The sequence below is a fragment of the Dendrobium catenatum genome, unplaced genomic scaffold (genome assembly GCF_001605985.2).
Source record: "Dendrobium catenatum unplaced genomic scaffold, ASM160598v2 original_scaffold_268208, whole genome shotgun sequence".
Classification (NCBI taxonomy): domain Eukaryota; kingdom Viridiplantae; phylum Streptophyta; class Magnoliopsida; order Asparagales; family Orchidaceae; genus Dendrobium; species Dendrobium catenatum.
Genome location: NW_021586606.1, coordinates 285,591 through 303,939, shown reverse-complemented (window position 1 = coordinate 303,939; position 18,349 = coordinate 285,591). Strand labels below are relative to the sequence as shown.

The window sequence follows — 18,349 nt, the reverse complement described above, 5'->3', positions numbered from 1 at the left end:
ATGCGAATTGCCAATCCACCACCATGGTATCTAGTTTCTGATTTCAATGCAATTCAACGACACCATAGGAACCAGCGAAAAAAAAAATTGAAAGAAAACCAAAAAAAATACTGCGAGATGTGTTTGAGGGTTATGAGCATGGGAAAAGAGATCAGAAGTCAGAAATACTATGATCAGTGATTTACATTAGAAGAGAGGAACCACAAAAAAGGGAAACAAATGCCAAAAAAAAAAAAAAAGAGATTGAATAAACCTGCAAGATGGCTGTCATATGTTTTGGAGGATTGAAGGGAGGTAGGAGAGAAAACGACGAAGACGAATTTGTATGTCCGTTTAGATCGGGCATGAACGAGTAAGGGACGAACGACGTAGGGGAAGAGGAGGGTTTCGAACACAAGAAGAAAGTGGGCTTCGGTCCTTTCGGAGCAACGTAAGAGCAAATAGGGTTAGGGCAACTGAGAATGAGAAGCAATATATTATCTTTGTTTGTGCATGTTGGAGCGATGTAAGTCTTAACTATCTCAATATACCATTGTACACCTGTTCGTCTGATTGCTCAAATAACAAAATTAAGAATGTTATTAATTAGTAATTAATTTATTATTAATAATTAAATGACATGTAAGAACATAATATCAATTAATATATAATTTATTATTATTATTATTATTATTATTATTATTATTATATATATATAATTAATTAATTAATGATAATTAATCGATCTCGATATCAAACATTAATCGAGTTTGCTCATGAGTTTTATATCAATTGTGTTCATAAGCTTCTTATTGAGCTTCACATCGAACATGTTTACGAGCTTTAAACAATCTTGTTCACAAACATAATCGAGTCAGACACAGTTGTTCAAACTTGTTTAATAACGCATAAAGTATTTACGAAAATGTTCAAACTTGTTCTACTAACTAATTAAACGATCAAGAACGAGCTCTTATCGAACCGAGCCACGAGCAGCTCGTCAAACCCTCAGTTCGCTTGCAGCCCTAACTCCAACCTCCTTAAGAAAATAAAGGTAAAATATTAAATAAAGAAACATATGCAATAAAAAATCGTACTAATAATTATAATAATTAATTAAAACATATGATGACAATACAAGATTTAGCATACCTCACAATTCATTCAACTTTGGCTTAAAACTGATAACAGCGATGGCAAAATCATACTATTAACAGCCAAAGACACACCAACACAACCAACACCCCCTCTCAGCGACAACACCGATAGGATTTTCTTCCATCATACAAAAACTGACCACCACAAACAAGTTTATATGCTTCACTACCATGCATGCAGATATCTTCAAACAAGGAATACTGGATCTATATACGAAGAGCATAGCCAAATGTTTAGAGGTTAAGAACCTCCGGTGGAAGGGGATGAAGGCGAGTCTTCGGAACACAAATCAATGGCTTCGTCCTGAGGATGACCATCCCCGGCCCCTCGCTCATATCCAACTTCTTAACTCTTCCACCATCTTCTCCCCATTCAAAGCATTGAATCAACGCAGCCAATGTCATCGTTATAACCTGAACAGACAGAGTTGCACCTGGGCACATTCTCCTCCCACTTCCAAACGGCAAGTACTGGAAATGCATTCCTTTGTAGCTAAGCTCCTGATCTCCATCTTCCATGAATCGATTCGGTCGAAACTCCGATGGCTTCTCCCAGTACTTGGGGTCCCTATTCACCGAATAAACGTTTATGATTACTGTATTTCCATTGAAGATCTCGTATTCGCCTTGTTTGATGTCCTTGGTTGCTTTCCTCATAGCCATGGGAGCTGCAGGGTGGAGCCTCAGTGTCTCCTTTATAACTGCTTGGAGGTATTTGAGGTTTTGAATGTCAGACTCTTCGATGAGGCGGTTCCTCCCCACGGCGTTGTCAATCTCCTCTCTTGCCTTTGATAGCATTTCAGGGTGGTTTATGAGCTCAGCCAAAGCCCACTCTGTCGTAGCCGCAGAAGAGTCTGACCCAGCGGTGAAAATATCCTAAGTAAATTAAAACGAGTATACAGGAAGGAAAGAAAGATAGTCAGTCAAATATAAATGCAATAATTAAGGCTCTGGTAGCGCCTAGCGGAAGAAAAAGGTGGCCCAAATAATTGAAACTGCTCCAGCAATTCATAACAAGTTGGTGTGTCTTTATAAAAATGGATCGAGAAAGTTTGCATCTTTGTTATAGTTGATAGAAATCAACCCATTTATAACTAATTATTTCTATAAAATTAATAAGTATTATAAAATAAAATGAATTGTCTTATAATTTAACTATCTGAAGCAAGAATTTATACTAGAATGAAGCTCTTGATGTTCTTCCTTGTTAACCGGATCTCCATCGCTTCGTTCTCTGCAGCATCGAGCAGTATATCAAGCAAGTCCTTGTCGCCGTCTCCACCCAAGCAGCTTTTCCTCATTGCCTCTTTTTCCGAAATGATTCTCTCCATCAACTCATCGAAATCATCTCGCACCTGCTCAATCCTCTTTTTGAAGCCCTGCAAGTCGAAATAGCGAAAAAACCCAATGAAATCCGCCAAGTAGAGCGACCCGATGAGCTCCGCTACTCCTTTCACGGCTTTCCTCGCCGCCTCGCTATCTCCTGCGGATGCCGTTCCGGCCGTCATTCCGGCGATTATGCTCGTCGTCATCCTTATGAGCTCTTTACTCAGATCAACAGATTCAGCCGCGGCGGACTTCGCCGCAAGAGTTCGAAGCAGGGCACGGAGCTCACGGCGGCGGATGTGTGCGAGACAGTCGACGGTGCGAGAGGAGAGGAGCTCCGACATGCATAGCTTTTTCATGAAGCGCCAGTAAGGGCCGTAAGGAGCGAAAGCAAAGCCGGAAGAGTCGTAGGCGAAGTGGCGGGCGGCGGCGGTGAGGGGACGGTCGGAGAGGTCTTGGTCGTAGGTTTTGATGAGTTCTTTTGTGGCGTCGGCGGAGGCGACGAGGATGACGGGAGTGGAGCCGAGGCGGAGGTGGATGACGGGACCGTAGCGGGACGTGAGTTGGTGGAGGGATTGGTGGAGGGGAGGGCGGAGGAGGTGGAGGTGGCCGATGATTGGCAGCGATGGTGGTGACACAGTGACCTGGCGAGTCTTGCGGGCTTGAATGATGAAGAAGTTGAGAAGGAGAAAGGCGAGGGGGATGAGCAGGATTGAGATGGAGAAGCGAAGGAGTTCTTCCATGGCTGGCTCCGGCGGATGGGTAGCTAGAGAGGAAAATTGAGAATTAAAATTTTGTTGAGAAATAGAGAGGCAACCGGCGAGCATTTTATTTCCCGGAAAATGTAACGGCATTGAAAAAAAAACTTGAAAAACTTAGTTGCAGCTTGATTTGCTAGACAATTAATGCATATTAAAAGAAACATTGTAAGATGAATTCAATTTACCCAGCGGCATTGGCATGATGTGAATGTGATGGTGATATAGCTGGCAGCGGACCAGCGGTGAATGGTTGACGGCGACATCTGGCGGCAACAGTGATGAGCCTGCACAGTAAAAAATTGGCTGATGATCAAAAGTTAATATTTTATAATTTGAAAAATTAAAAGAGGGTGTGGTTTTGAGTTAGGGTCGGGCGGCTAGGGTTTCAGCTTCTCCTCTTGCGCCCTTCTGATCTCTCTTCTTCGCTCTTCCTCCGGCGAGGCCGGAGGACTTTTTCATCCTTTTTCCGATGGCATCTGCTTTTCCAACCTCTGATTTTCCTCCGCTTGGTTCTTCAGCTGGAGGGAAGGCTCCCATCGTCCCGAGAGATTGGTCTAATGTTTTTGCTCCTGCAAAAGACTCTCCCAAAGCTTTTAATTTTTCTCACTTTCCTGAGGAGCCTGAAGTCATTCCTTTTTCTGGGGAAAAGCTTCTTCAGGGGGGTGAAGACTGGAAGCTATGTCTGGTTGGCTACTCGATAGGAAGGAGACCTTACTACGAAGCTTTACTTGGGGCCATTAAGAAGACCTGGAAGTTGATAGGCTCGGTGCAGCTCCTCTCCTTAAGTGACGGTTTTTTTCTTCTACGCTTTTCTTGCAATGAAGATCTGGAAATGGCGTGGTCCAGAGGTGTTTGGTTCCTGTTGGGTAAGCCATTCGTTTTGCAGAAATGGCATCCCAAGTTCAAACCTTTGAAAGAAGATTTCAAGACTGTTCCCATCTGGGTCAAAATCCATGATTTACCGCTTGCATGCTGGAATTCCGAAGGGATTTCTAGGATTGCAAGTAAGATTGGGGTGCCTATTGCTGCCGACAGCCTAACAGAACAGAAATCTCGCCTCACTTTTGCCCGTGTCTGCGTTCTTGTGGATTGCTCGGCGACCTACCCGGAGGAGATTAAAGTTTCTCTTGATGGGGATGTTGTGTGCTTGAAGGTACAATACGAATGGAGACCTTTTCCCTGCTCTCACTGTAAGTCTCTAATGCACTTCTCTTCCTCTTGTCCGTCTAAGCCTGAAGTGGTTTTAAATGAGGAAAATGTGGAGAAACGCGGCAGAAGCTTTAGTAGGAGGCCCCATAATCGCAAGCAGTCCAAAAATCAACAGCCTGTTAATCTTCCTGCTGAGCAGGAAACTTCTTCTCCTCCTCCGAAAGTTTCTAATGGTGGCTCTTTTACTGATCAGGGGGTTTCTAGTGTGCTTGGTAAAGATTTACATTACCAGCCTCACTCTCCGCCTCCTTTCAAAGTAGTAACCTCTTCCACTGATCTTACCCTGGTTCCTAATGCTGTTGCGTCTCAGTCTGTTTTGGTGGGAGTTGGGGTTGGGATCCCTAATCTTAACTCTCCCAATAATGCAACCTCTTCCTCCACTAGCTCACTCCCTCTCATCAATAACCCTGCTCCTAAAGTTACTGTATCGCCTAACAGATTTGATGCTTTAAACTTAGAGGAAGACTCTCAGTCGCAAACTTATGTTAATGAAGAGTATGAGGATATCTCTGTCCCTGATAAGGCTGATGGCGGAGGGGATCTCCAGCATTATGTGAGCAATAAGCCACAATCCAAACAGTCCAGTCCTGCTTCTAAAAAAACTGCTAAGGGTAAGCAGGTCAAAAAAACCCAAAAACAATCTAAGACCAAATGACTTCTCCACACCTTGCGGCGTGGAATATCAGGGGTTTTAATCGCCCTGATAAAGTTTTATGCTTTAAGCGACTTGTGGATTCGTTTAATCTTGATTTGGTTTGTGTGTTGGAAAACAGGATTCAGTTGAAATCTTTAACTGATCAGTTTTTTGAGTCTTCTCATTCTCTCTTTCAGAATGAATCAAGCTGTCACAATTTTGATCATGCGTTGTCTGGGAGAATATGGGTCAAGTGGGACCCTCTCAAACTTAACTTCACTCCCAATTTCATTTCTTCTCAAATGATTTCTGGTCTTGTGACAGGCTCTTCATTTTCCCCTTTTCAACTCACTGCTGTGTATGCTTCCAACAGTAGTCAGGAACGTAAAGCTTTGTGGAACGACATTGGTCTGGCTGCCCCTGCTTCTCATATGTCGTGGGCTATTATTGGTGATTTCAATTGTTGTAGGTACACTTCTGAGAAGCTGGGTGGTTCTGATATTAATCAGGCGGCTCTGTTTGATTTCAATTCCATGATCTTTAATAATTGTCTTTTGGACCTGCAATCGATTGGGTGTAAATTCACGTGGCACAATCAACGTCAGGACAATCCAATTCATATCAAACTTGATAGAGTCTTGGTTAATGACTCCTGGTTGAATTCCTATCCAGACTCCTTCTGCTCTTTTCAGAGTCCTTCTTGCTCTGACCATTCCCCGATTCTTTTACTGTCTGGATCTCATAATCAGTCAAGGCATAGGTTTCTCTTCAAGAACTATTGGACCAAGATTGATGAATACTGGTCTCTCCTTGCTGAGTTCCTTCTCCTGCCGCTTTCGGGTAACCCTTTGGCTAATTTTTGCAATTCTCTGAGAAGTCTTAAACAGAAAATTAAAGCTCAGAAGTGGGCTTCTTCCTCTTGTGTTACTAGACACATTGATTTCCTTCATGCTACTCAACAATCTCTGTTGGATTCTCTCCATGCTGATCCTTCCAGCTCTTCTCTGAATCAAGCTTATAAAGAGAACAATGCCAAGTTAGCTGAATTTATGTCTTTGCAAGCTTCCTGGATCATTCAAAGAGCCAAGGTTAACTGGTTGAAATATGGTGAAGATGATCTTAAATTCCTCTATGCTAAAATTAGGATTAGAATGGGGAGTAAGAAATCGGTTATTAATCTGTTCAACCATAATTCTCAAACTTCTAAAGAGGAAGTTACTGCTACCATCATTAATTACTATCAAGATCTTTATAATCCCATTCCCCCTTGCAATAGAGATATGGCTATTTTCCCTGTGGGGACTGCTTTGGCTGCTGACCAAGCTCATTCTCTTATTTCTTTTGTGACGGATGGTGAAATTAAAGCTGCTGTTTTCTCTGGCTCTTCTAAGTCTGCCCCTGGCCCTGATGGTATTAACTTTCATTTCTATAAATCTGGTTGGCACCTCCTTGGTCCCTATGTCTGTAGGGCTATCAGATCTTTTTTCATTAAAGGTTATCTCCCAAAAGGTGTTAAGGCTACTGCTCTTGCCATTGTTCCTAAGAAGAAAAATGCTTCTAATATTTCTGATTATAGACCGATTGCATTGTGTAACGTGCTTTATAAAATCATTGCCAAAACTATGGCTACTAGAATCAAGCCGTTCATGTATTTGATTGTTAAAGATAACCAAGCTGGGTTTGTGAATTCTAGGGTGTCTACGGACAACATTCTTCTTGCAAATGATATTCTTTTTCATGCTGGTAAAAGAGGTGGGGATAAAATTTTCTGTGCTAAGTTGGATATCAAGAAAGCTTTTGATTCCGTCTCCAGGGATTTTCTTCTTGCTAGACTTAATCAGAAAGGTTTTCCGTCTACCTATACTAATTGGGTTAAGGCTTGTGTCTCTGATGTCAATTTCTCAATTGTCTTGAATGGGGCACTTGAAGGTTTCTTTCCTTCTTCGGCTGGTTTGAGGCAGGGGTGTCCTCTTAGCCCTTACCTTTTCTGTATTGTCATGGACGCCTTCTCTAACTTGCTGGATGGTAGAGGCTTTAAAGGTATCTCTAATGGTAATTACAAACTCTCACATCTCTTGTATGCTGATGATGTCTTAATTTTTGGTGAGGCTACAAATGAGAACTGCCAAATACTTGTCTCTGTCATTAATGATTTTGCTAACTCCTCTGGACTTGTAATTAATCATGATAAATCCTATATTATGTTCCCTAAGCATGTGAGTAATCAGCTGGAGGTGTGCCAATTGCTTTCCATTCATAATATTGTTTCCAAGATTACCTACTTGGGGATTCCTCTCTCCTTCTATAGGCTCAAAGTTGCTGATTTCTTGCCCCTGTTGGATAGTATTAACAAAAAACTTAATGGCTGGAAAGCTAACCTCCTTTCTCTTGCGGGCAGACTTCAATACCTCAAGTTCACTATTCAAAATACTATAGCCTACTGGATTAGGGGGTCGATAATACCTAAAACTGTGCACAAGGTATTCAAGAAAGTATGTTCTAGATTCTTGTTTTTTGGCAACTCCAATACTGATAAGAAGCTCCATATGGTTTCTTGGGATAAAATTTGTTTACCCAAAGAAAAAGGAGGTTTGGGGATTTATTCTATTAAAGCTATGCAGTTTGCATTCAACTGTTCTGTTATTTTAAAAATGTACAATTCTGTTTCTCCCCTAGCTTGTTGGCTGTTAGCTAAATATAGTTCTCCTTGGAAGCCCCATCACTTTTCTGCTTCAAAATTGTGGAAATCGATTTGTTGCACTGCTGGAAATGTTAAATCCCTCTTTCAGTTTAGAATTTACAATAATTCCCCTATATCTCTTAAGTGGGATCACTGGTGCTTTAACTCTACGTTGGGGAATTTTTGTGGTATGGTGGATAATTTCGGGTTACCTGACATCATGTTGAAAAATATTATCTCTATGCATGGTTGGGATTATTCTGGGGTAATTCCTTCCTTATATCATCAGACCCTGTCTCAAATTAATATTGAGGAGGGTGAGGGGCCTAGTTTGCTATGGAAGGAAAAGAACTGCTTTCATTTTAAGCTTTTTATCAAGGAATTTTACTCTGATTATAATGATTGCTCTTGGGCTAAATTGGTTTGGCATAAAAAGTATGTTCTTAAACATGCTGTATTTGTTTGGTTGGCCTTACGGGATGGCCTGAAGACGGCTGATGCGCTAAGAATGAGGCATATTCTGGTTCCTAAAACCTGTAGCCTATGCCATACCTGTGATGAATCTACTGCTCATATCTTCTTTGAATGTTCTTTCTCATTTTCCATTCTAAGAAGCTTAATTCCTGGGGTGGAAATTTTTCTTCTCAGACCGACCATATTGCAATTATATGACTGGATAAAAGTTAAATTTTGTGCTAACGTGACTGATTTGAACTTCTATAAGTTGGCGGTCTGCTGCAGTATATATTTCATTTGGAAAGAAAGAAATTGTAGGAGATTTAGTGGTATAAATCAATGTTCTACCACTGTTTTGCTGTCTATCAAAAGGGTGATATTTGAGAAGCTGTTGAATTGGAAGAACGTTGATGTTCTGCTGGATAATCTATAAATGGCAGGTTCTTTTTGGTCCCCTGTCCCTTCGTTTTGCCTGGGGTTATGGGGGACTGGACGATGATGATGCTCCCCAATGTGTGTTCCTTGGAGGGTCTTTGGGCAACCAGGGACACTTTCTCTTCTCTGAGTCCAGTCTCCTGGCATCGGGAGCTGGTTTTTTTCTCTCTTCCCTGCAGGGTTTTGCTCGGTCTGGATTTTGGTGCCTCCCAGCTGCTCAACTCTGTTATCATCTTCGTCTGTGGTGGCTATTTGCTGTTTTTGGCTGCTGTATCTACCAATTTTGGCTCTTCAATTATCTTTTTTGGTTTATATTGGGTGGTATACATGTAATTGGGTTCTTTTTTTACTGTTGCTCCTAATTGTTTGTACTAGTTCAGGAGCTTTTTTCTTTGCAGTTTCCTTCTTTTCATGTAATCAGTATTTCTTTTGAAATATAGGGGCAGTTGCCCAAATTTTCCCAAAAAAAAAAAACCAGCGGTGAATGGTTGACGGCGACATCTGGCGGCAACAGTGATGAGCCTGCACAGTAAAAAATTGGCTGATTGCCCCAAAATAAATTAAAATTTGAGTTATACATTTCTTCCCATTTTATTTAGGGGCTATAAAATGGATATTATATACCTTAGTTAAAAAAAATACAATATAAAATAAATATTTTGAGGTTGAAAGTGAATGCTAGAGAATTATTTTTTATGTTTGGTTAGGTGTATGTAGATTAATGTGAACTCAGTTAATTGCCTCCAACTGATCTCCGGCTGGTTTAATATCCCAAAATAAAAAAATAAAACATAAAAGACACCTTGTGATTCTAGGTTCCCACACGAGATGGTTCGGCAATCATGCGGCTCTAGGTTTCAGCATTGAGTGGTCAAATGTTGACCTCACTTTTATATATGATTGACTATTCAAAATCAAAACTAAATCCAAAAGTCCAAACCCAAAGTCAAGGTCAAAATCTCTTGTCCCATAACTCATTTTGGGTGCTTTTTCAATCACCTCAAAACAAAATCAAATAATCTTGGATTCATAATTCATCAATTGCATATCAATTTGGCATGTCCCTAAGGTCAACCCTCCAAATTTGAGAGCAATCCATGCTCTCTAACCCAAAAAATTGAATTGAATTTTAAATGGTGTAAAACAATCAAATATTTACAGCCCATACAACTAAATCCCGCATCTCGTGGATTTGGCCTTGGGAACCTCCTCAAAACCCTTGAACAAGTTCATAATCATTGTTATGATATGTTATGCACAAAATTGAACTTTTGGTGGACCCTAGTTTACCATTGGCCCACTAAACTCCAAAATTCCTAAAAAAAAATAAAACCTTCTCAAAAACCTCAACATGGATCATTCAAACCAACTCTTGGAACCTCTTTCAATGCATTCCAAATATCATTTGGGATGCATTGAACTCAAAACCCAGCCTTGATCATGCTTGGTTGACCAAATGACCCATTTAGGGCTCAAACTTGCATTTTATACAAAAAAGATCTCATTAGTGCTTAGGACCACCTACATTGGTTTCAAGACATCATTTTGAATTGTTGGACCTAACCCCAATCCTTGGTCTAACTTAGTTGACCAAGTCAACCATGGTTGACCAAATCAACCATACACCTAAATCAAAACCAAATCCAATGCCACAAGCATTGCCTAACCAAATTAAACCCTTAGAGTGGTCCATTAGGTCCCTAAGAACCCTCCATATAAGATATGACCCTTTGGTTCACTTGGGCTAGCCATATGGATCAACCCAAGTAGTCCAAATAGACTTTTCTTGAGCCAAAACACAACCTAAGCCAAATGAGATCAAGCTAATGCTTGCATTGGGTCTACCTTGACCCCTCGCACCTACCCTAGGTTGCTCACCCCTTAAGTCCACTTGGGCTAGGAGTTAGGCTAATACAAAGTGACCAAAATCACTTTAGGCTGAGCAACATTAAACCTAGGCTTCACCAAGCCTAATTGGCACTTTCATTAAGCATTCCCAAGTCCCATACACCTCCCATAGTCATCCCAGCCCATGGCTTGACCTAGATCAGGACATAAGGTAACCCAGATGTTCCCAAATCAGTCTTACCTGAGCCATCTTGCATGATTAGGCTTAACTATGCCCATTGGGTTCAGCAAGCTCTCAGACATCATTTCACTTAGCCCAACCCAAGTGGTGGCCAGTGGCAATCAGAGCAGGTTAAACTGACCCTTCATGGTCCCCCCATCACATGAACTGAACCATGCCCTCCCAAAGCTTGAGCTCGCCTCCTTTCAGCTCATGCAGACTATCCTTGGTTGTCCCCTTTAGCTGAATGTCATTCAGAGCCTGTCTCGATCATCCTGACCATCCAAAGCCATAGGAGATAGCTTGAATAGGGCATCCTCAATCCGTATCCCCCTCATTGTGTTCTTTCATTTTAAAAAGACTTCACATAGCTCTAGTAACTTTTGCTAAGCTCCCCATGCTATCATATGCCCTCCTACAATGATTTCAAGCGAGCTCCGATGAAACCTCTCTACCCCCGTTCAAACTCCCACTTTTATTTCTCATTGGGTCGTGCTTCCTAAAGGAGAAAGTCTTCCCACTATTGAATGAAGCAGTCTGAACTCAGGCATAGGGATTTAGATCTTTGTCTGAGGTAAAAACCTAATCCCTAGCTCCTAGATAGGTAGTTATGGTCAAGTGTGAAATAAACCATCGACCCACCGACTTTTGACCTTTGGATCAACAGAGAATGTTATGGTGATGCTCTCTATGAAATTTCATTTGATTTCATTGGTGAGATCTCTCGGATCACGTCGAAATATCTTTATGGCCGAGAATGCACATGGGAGATGAAAGACAAAATCAGAGCTGTTGATCTCGATCAATGGCTCCAATTTGATCCAGCGGTCTCTGAGCAGATTCGATCTCAAGCGCCTGATCTTGAATTAGATGGTTGCTGTTAATCTCATGTTTTACCATTAGCTACCAATCACTGATAAACCAATTACATATCACCATGTGTAAAAGTGCATGCACTGACTGTGTAATTGATTGAATTAAAAAAATCTAGAAATCATTATAAAGTTAAGAAATTAATATCTCCTCACACACTTGTCCAAATAAGGTATTCTTAGGATCATTAGAAAGGTCTTTGAGGATATCTATAAAAGCCTATGGTCTCAAGCCTGGACTAATTATGAAATTAAAATTATTTCAGTATTACTCCTAAGGGTATTTTTGTAAATATTCATTCAGATGAACTCATTAGGTCTTAAGACTGTGGGATATTAATCTTTGGCATATTTTTGACATGTCCAAAATTAATCATTTTGTTTTATGTGAATAAGGGCATTATTTGGGTGATTTAAGCTTAAGGGTCCCTAATTAAACCCCTGGGTCAAGGGGGTTTATTTGGTCAAATTGATCAAGCCAGACCCCATGCCAAGACCCCCTCCATTGGGTTCAGTGGGTTAAACCAATTCTGTGGGGCCCAGGCCCATGCCATGGGTCAACCTGGTTGACCCATTAAGCCTGAATGAGCCCAAATTGATTTTAAATCAGTTCAACCCTTCTTTAACTCAAACCTCTGACCCCCTTAGGTCAAGTTGGCCATATTGATTGGGTTGACCTTTGACTTGGTCAACCCAAGTCTTATATGATCAAATTTGACCTATTTAGGTCAAATCAAAGCTCCTAAGTGCTTTGAATTGATTCATAATGGGTTCTAATTCAAATCCATGGCCTAATAACTCCTAATTCCCTTCTCATTGATCTCATAATAGATCTAGGTCATTGATCTTAATCCTAAGTCTATAAATAGGCTTTGTAGGGTCAATGAGGAGGACTTTTGGCATTTTCTCTCTTCTAAGAGCCCCCAAGCCTGATACATTGCTTATGTGAGTTCCTTAGACTTATCCCCACCTTCCTCCACCCAAACTTGCCGCTAAACTCTCACCGGCGGTGAGCTCTCCAGAAACCCGTTGTTACGATCAGGTCCATAAGTTTCTAACGACCACGGTGGGACTCGTTTCTTTATTTTTCATATTCACTTGTTTCATCTTAGAGTCCAAAATTAATAAGCGATGATTTATACATAAACTTTCACTCGGAATAACTTTATAATCTTTACATTCTAAAGGATCTATTTTTTTATAAGAAAATAATCAATATGAGTTTTATTAAATCCTTTCTTATAGGTGATGGGATTCTTATCTATTTTCTTAATATATCCCCAAAGAATCTAAAAGTTAAATTAGCAATATAAAGCCTTAAAATACTTCTTAATCATTTATTTATAGTGATTAAAGGGCTATAGAAAATAACTTTTATATGAGAAAAAAATAAACAAAATATAATGTGTGATAATACTTATTATAGGCTATAAGGCTATAATAAACACATGACCCAGGTGGTTGACCTCCATGTGGATCTTTGCATGTAATTGAGACCCTAATCTTGTGGCGAGTCCTTTATACAAATATTCATGGGCTATTCCTCGAGGCCTCAGACATATGATGTGTATGTAAAGGCAAATCCTTTGAACAAAGTGGCGAGTTCGTTTAAACAAGATTGATCATACCTTTGAAATAAAAAAGGCGAACCCTCTTGTTTGGTAGAGGTCGTAGGTTGAGGATTATTCATGTTTGAGAGATTATAGTTATAACATTTGAGATGTTTGTGCTTCTTGTAGTTGGATAAAGGATGTTGACTAGCCTTAACCATGAGTGATGACTGTGGATGAACAATTTCTATGAGATGAGTGGTGTTTGAAACTCATATGTGTTTGGGCAAGACCTCTTTGGAGACTTGCTAGAGGTGACTACTCCTCAGTTAGTCCAGTTGGGCAATTCTTCAAGTCATTAATTACTTCATTAATTGGGAGATCGACCATGAATTTGTATAATGATTCTTATCAGCTTATTGGCCAACTTCATTTCCTTGTGGTGAGTGCTTTTCCTTGGAGGTGAGATCGTTCAAAGCAGGTATCTCAATAAGAACCTATTAGATACTTGTGAAGTACTTACATTGACATATGTGTGTATACAATCTCACTAAGATATTTAGTTTGATAACAAATTTATTAAAATTAAAATTCATTTAGTCTAACATTTGATTCTGGAAATTTTTAATTCAAATATTAATCAAGATTAATGCTTGTGAAGTCAATTTTAAATAATGTATCATCGATATTTCATTTTAATTATCTTAAGAAACACATTCTCCCATCTATTTCATGGTGGCATTTATATTTTTTAATTTAAAATAATTATAAGCATTTAATATCATATAAAAATGTCCCATTAAAATTCTTCAAAGAAATTATTTGCATATCATTTATTTTTATTTCATAATTTATAGAAAAAAATTCTATTAATATATGATGACAAAAAAAAAAATACTTCTGACTTATTTTAAAACTCTTATATTTATTTTAAAATGTATATAATATTAATTATTCATTTATTGCACTCATTTTAAAATAACCCAATAATTTTAAGGTCCATCTTGATTAAAGGTTTGCTCAACATATTTTGAACTAGCAAAATTTTGATTAGGATTTTTATGTAATTTTTGCATATTTATATTCATATTTTTTTTCTTATTAATAGAAACTTAAATAAAAAGATACAATTCTCAATAGCTAAAAAAAACTATATATTAATTTTTATATGATAAAATTAATCTTTTTTTATATATAATAAATGAATCTTGAAAGAACGTTTGAATGCTTTTACATGTAGGTAGGTGTTGAAGGCATTTCTAGAAAGCTGCGATTATTGTAATAGAGAAGGTACATATCCACAAAGATTGATGATTCTTATATACAGATGGACAAAATTTTAAATTAGGTATTATTAAAATTTTAATAATCTAATTAAATATTAAAAATAAATTTATACCAAAAAAAAAAAACTTTAATTTTCGATATAATCTTTATCCATTAAAAAAATTATCAGATTAAAATTTTAATAATATCTAAATAAACAAAAATGCTATTTTTTTTATCAAATTTTGACCTATATATATATATATATAATTAAACTATTTAATTTTATTTTTTTTGTTTTTGTCTCTGTTTTTATTTTTTTAATAAATTTATTTAATATATTTTCTACTTATTTTATTTTTAAATTATTTTTCTGAATTTACTATAGTAATTCGCTCGTTTAACAGGTAACTAACAATAGTAAATTTTTTAAAATAAGTGACTCGTCTGACTAAGTCTCTTGTTTGATGGGCGACTTTACCTGCTTTTAAATTTTTTTTTTCAATACTTAATTACATTATTAAAGTTGTAATAATATGATGCACTAATGGGCATATATACGTTTTTGTACACCCAAATATTCTGAGAACCTGGTTCAAATGGAAATCGACTAGTGTATTTGAACAATTATTCGGGACTTAAAGATAGTCGGTAAAATTCCTCCAAGCAGAGCCATGGCATGATTTAGCAAGGCGACGACATCCTGCAATGAGTTGATGAGATTTTCAGTAAGATGGCGACTCTTTACTGCGAGTAAGCAACTTAGCATAGTAAATCAGCAACTCCCTCCTCTAGGTTGGCAACTCCATCTACCATATATGTCGATAACCTCCTCAAATGGGTTGATGATTCCATCCAACCCAAGTTATTACGATGTCCTCGTTCATCAAGATCTAATTAGTTTGATCAGCTACTGTCCATAGTTCACATGTATTCATTTATGTATTATATTCTCTTGGTTAGGGAAGAATCTGTCTTTCGTTTTAGAGGGGGGCAAAATTTTCATATAAATGAACAAAATTTAATATATATAACAAAATCTTATATTTCGTTATAATAGATAAATTGAAAACTATTAGAAGCTTATTAATCTATTTTACATCTTTTGTTAATATTGAATTACAACTTCAATAGAAATTAAATCAAATACATTTTTTTTCAATGTAAGATACCAGACAATCATTGAGTCAATCATACCTCATTCTACTACGTAATCAATGTTTGATAATCCTCATTGCAGAAAATATTTTTTTCACTATAACAATAGCAATTAGTAAAGTTAATGCTAAAGTAATAAGCCTATAACCTGAGGATATATGCGATCCTTTTTTATCTTAATAATTTGCTTTGCAATATCAACAATACTATTTAGAGAAGAGAACTCATCATCAGTACGCATGTCAATTATATAATTTGATAATTGGCTTTTAAGAGCCACAATATCAATGACAGAAAAATCACTTGGATATAATTCTGCTAGACATGTCAATTTTTTCTTATCACGAACATGGGAGGAATCAATTGGGTTTAGACATGCCACACAAAGAATCAGCTAGTACTGTATTCAGAAAAATAATTATTTTGCTCTTGAAGTTGCATGTCAATCACAGTCATGGACAAACCTATGCATTCGTGAGGGCAGGCAGTTAAATTTTGTTTAAATAAGGATATTTTAGACATTTTCCCCACCAATTGCGTTATTTTGTCCTATTTTGCCAAATAAAAAAAAAAGAAATAAGATAGAGCAGGCAAATTTTTCAAAATTTTTAATAGAAAATTAAAATTTCAACTTTTTTTTTGGGCGTTTAGCCGATTAAGTCAGACTCTTATATATAATGCATACACAATACTCGAACTCAAGATCTCTTAGTATTAGAGCAAACAGATAAATAAATAAATAAATGTTTGCTCAAGTCTCGGTACGGTTAGCTGATATGTAGGCATAGGATTGGTTTGTTGTACTCTGCTGTAATGTCTATGGTCTATATATATTAGACCTCTGTCATCTTGTAAGGGAGAAAAGAAAATATCAATTCATAGCTTTTCTTTTACCTCTTCTGTTCGTCATTTTCTACATGGTATCAGAGCAGGGTTCGGCTCTGCTCCATGGTGCTTTCCGCCACCTCCAGCGTCGACGACACCAGGTCGTCGCTCACCGGCAACACCGATCCTGTCATCTCCTCTACACCATCTCCAGGGAAATTTAGATTCATTAAACGTGATGTGTCTAGAGAACGTGATCCGATTGGTCAAGGGATCAAGACATTTGTATCCTTTATACTTGTCATTGTAACCAAGAAACACGTGAGGCTTGGACTTGGGCTGAAGTTTGTGACGAGATTGAGGTGGGGAAAGAGGATAGCATTCGCAGCCAAAGATCCTTAGGTGTTCGTATTGAGGGGGTGTTTTATAGAACAGTTGAAATGGTGAAATGTTACCGGTATTAGGCGAGGGCATGCGATTGATTAGATAGATCGCAGTTAACACAGCATCCGGCCAATAAATGTAAGGAACAGATGCATTGTGTAGAAGAGTACGCGTGGTCTCGATGATGTGCCGATGCTTCCTTTCGGCAAGGCCATTTTGTTCCGGAGTATGGGGACAAGAAATCTGATGTTGGATGCCGTGTTTTTTGAGAAAGGTAGCAAAGTTATGATTTATATACTCGGTTCCACCATCCGTCCTGAGAGCTTTAATTTTAAACGAAGTATAATTTTCAACTTGCATTTTAAAATCCGTAAATACAGACAGAACATCAGATTTTTGTTGTAAAGGAAATAACCAAGTAAATCGCGTAAAATCATCAGTAAAAAGAACATAGTATCTGAATCCTTGGCTAGAAACCGTCGGAGCCGGTCCCTAGACATCCGAGTGGATGAGATCCAGGGGGTAGGTCCGTCGGTTAGTAGATGATTCAAAAGCAATTTTGTGGCATTTAGCAGTTTTACAGGGAACACAATTATCAAAGTATTTGCCTAACTTGAGAGTAGGATTACAGTAAGAAATACGTTCAAAAACTCTTTTATTGGGGTGTCCGAGGCGTTGATGCCAGCGATCACTCTGAAGAACCTCTGCTGCGAGAGCTTGATGAGTTTGAATCTTGGGATGTGCTGGCATGAGGTAAAGACCCTTGCTACAGGGTCCTTGAAAAATTACTGTGCGAGTCTTCAGATCCTTTAAAGAAAAACCAGATGGGTCAAAAGTGATAGCAAGGTTGTTGTCCTTCGTTAATTTAGAAATAGATAGTAAATTATAGTGAATGGAAGGAGAATGTAAGATTTGTGATAAAAACAGCTTACGGGACGGGGTCGGGAGTATTCCCGCCCCTGTATTTGCAATGTGCACAGCGCTTCCATCACCGATAGTGACAGTATCTGATCCTTGGTAGGGTCGCGAGATTGACAGATTATCAAGAGAGTTGGTTAGATGAGTAGATGCACCCGAGTCCAAGAACCAATTTGATTCAAGATTTGTGTTCTCATTGTTGGCAAGAAGAGCCGTCTGAGCTTGACGCTGAGATGGAGTGTATTGAAGATTCTGCCGGTGCCAGCACGATTGTGCCGAGTGACCTTTCTTTAGACAAATCTGACAGATGGTTGTGGAAGCATTCGAGCTGCGGGAGGTAGAGTTGTTATTTGTGTTGTTGTTGGGTGGTGCTCTGCCACGGTTGCGACGGCCGCGACCACGAACATTGAAGAGAGCTGTATTTGGATCAGGATTTGACGACGAACGCGCAGCCGCAGTCCGATCCAACTACGTTTACAGAAGCTGTCAAGATTCAGGAATGGCGCCAGGCCATGGCCACGGAATTTCTTGCCTTACAAAAACAAGGCACTTGGTCCCTTGTTCCGCCTCCCCAGCATGCTCCCATTTTAGGATGTAAATGGACGTATAGAACGAAAACCAATACTGACGGATCGATAGCAAGGTACAAGGCAAGGTTAGTTGCTCAAGGT

General features: G+C 38.7%; 2 protein-coding genes across 2 annotated transcripts; one reads left to right on the top strand and one right to left on the bottom strand.

The window, feature by feature from the left end:
• Positions 1–1,058: 1,058 nt before the first annotated feature.
• On the bottom strand, positions 1,059–3,329 carry LOC110098549 (cytochrome P450 93G1). The gene is made up of 2 exons (XM_020825411.2): positions 2,315–3,329; positions 1,059–2,012 (listed from the first exon to the last, which is right to left on the bottom strand). Exons 1-2 carry the CDS (start codon positions 3,314–3,316, stop codon positions 1,371–1,373), a joined length of 1,644 nt encoding a protein of 547 aa, XP_020681070.2. The 5' UTR covers positions 3,317–3,329; the 3' UTR covers positions 1,059–1,370.
• Positions 3,330–3,692: 363 nt separating this feature from the next.
• On the top strand, positions 3,693–16,778 carry LOC110098531. The gene is made up of 5 exons (XM_020825391.1): positions 3,693–5,043; positions 5,391–8,476; positions 8,643–8,731; positions 8,817–8,907; positions 16,479–16,778. The coding sequence occupies exons 1-5, from the start codon at positions 3,693–3,695 to the stop codon at positions 16,776–16,778; spliced, it is 4,917 nt and encodes a 1,638-aa protein (XP_020681050.1).
• Positions 16,779–18,349: the final 1,571 nt, after the last annotated feature.

Excerpts from the sequence above, each read along its gene's own strand:
- LOC110098549 (XM_020825411.2), bottom strand. The coding sequence starts at position 3,316 with ATGCCGTTACATTTTCCGGGAAATAAAATGCTCGCCGGTTGCCTCTCT. Across the intron at positions 2,013-2,314 it reads ACATCAAGAGCTTCATTCTA|GATATTTTCACCGCTGGGTC; the intron begins GTATAAATTCTT and ends TAATTTACTTAG.
- LOC110098531 (XM_020825391.1), top strand. The coding sequence starts at position 3,693 with ATGGCATCTGCTTTTCCAACCTCTGATTTTCCTCCGCTTGGTTCTTCA. Across the intron at positions 8,477-8,642 it reads TGAACTTCTATAAGTTGGCG|GTTCTTTTTGGTCCCCTGTC; the intron begins GTCTGCTGCAGT and ends TATAAATGGCAG. Across the intron at positions 8,908-16,478 it reads ATTTGCTGTTTTTGGCTGCT|AGCAGGGTTCGGCTCTGCTC; the intron begins GTATCTACCAAT and ends ACATGGTATCAG.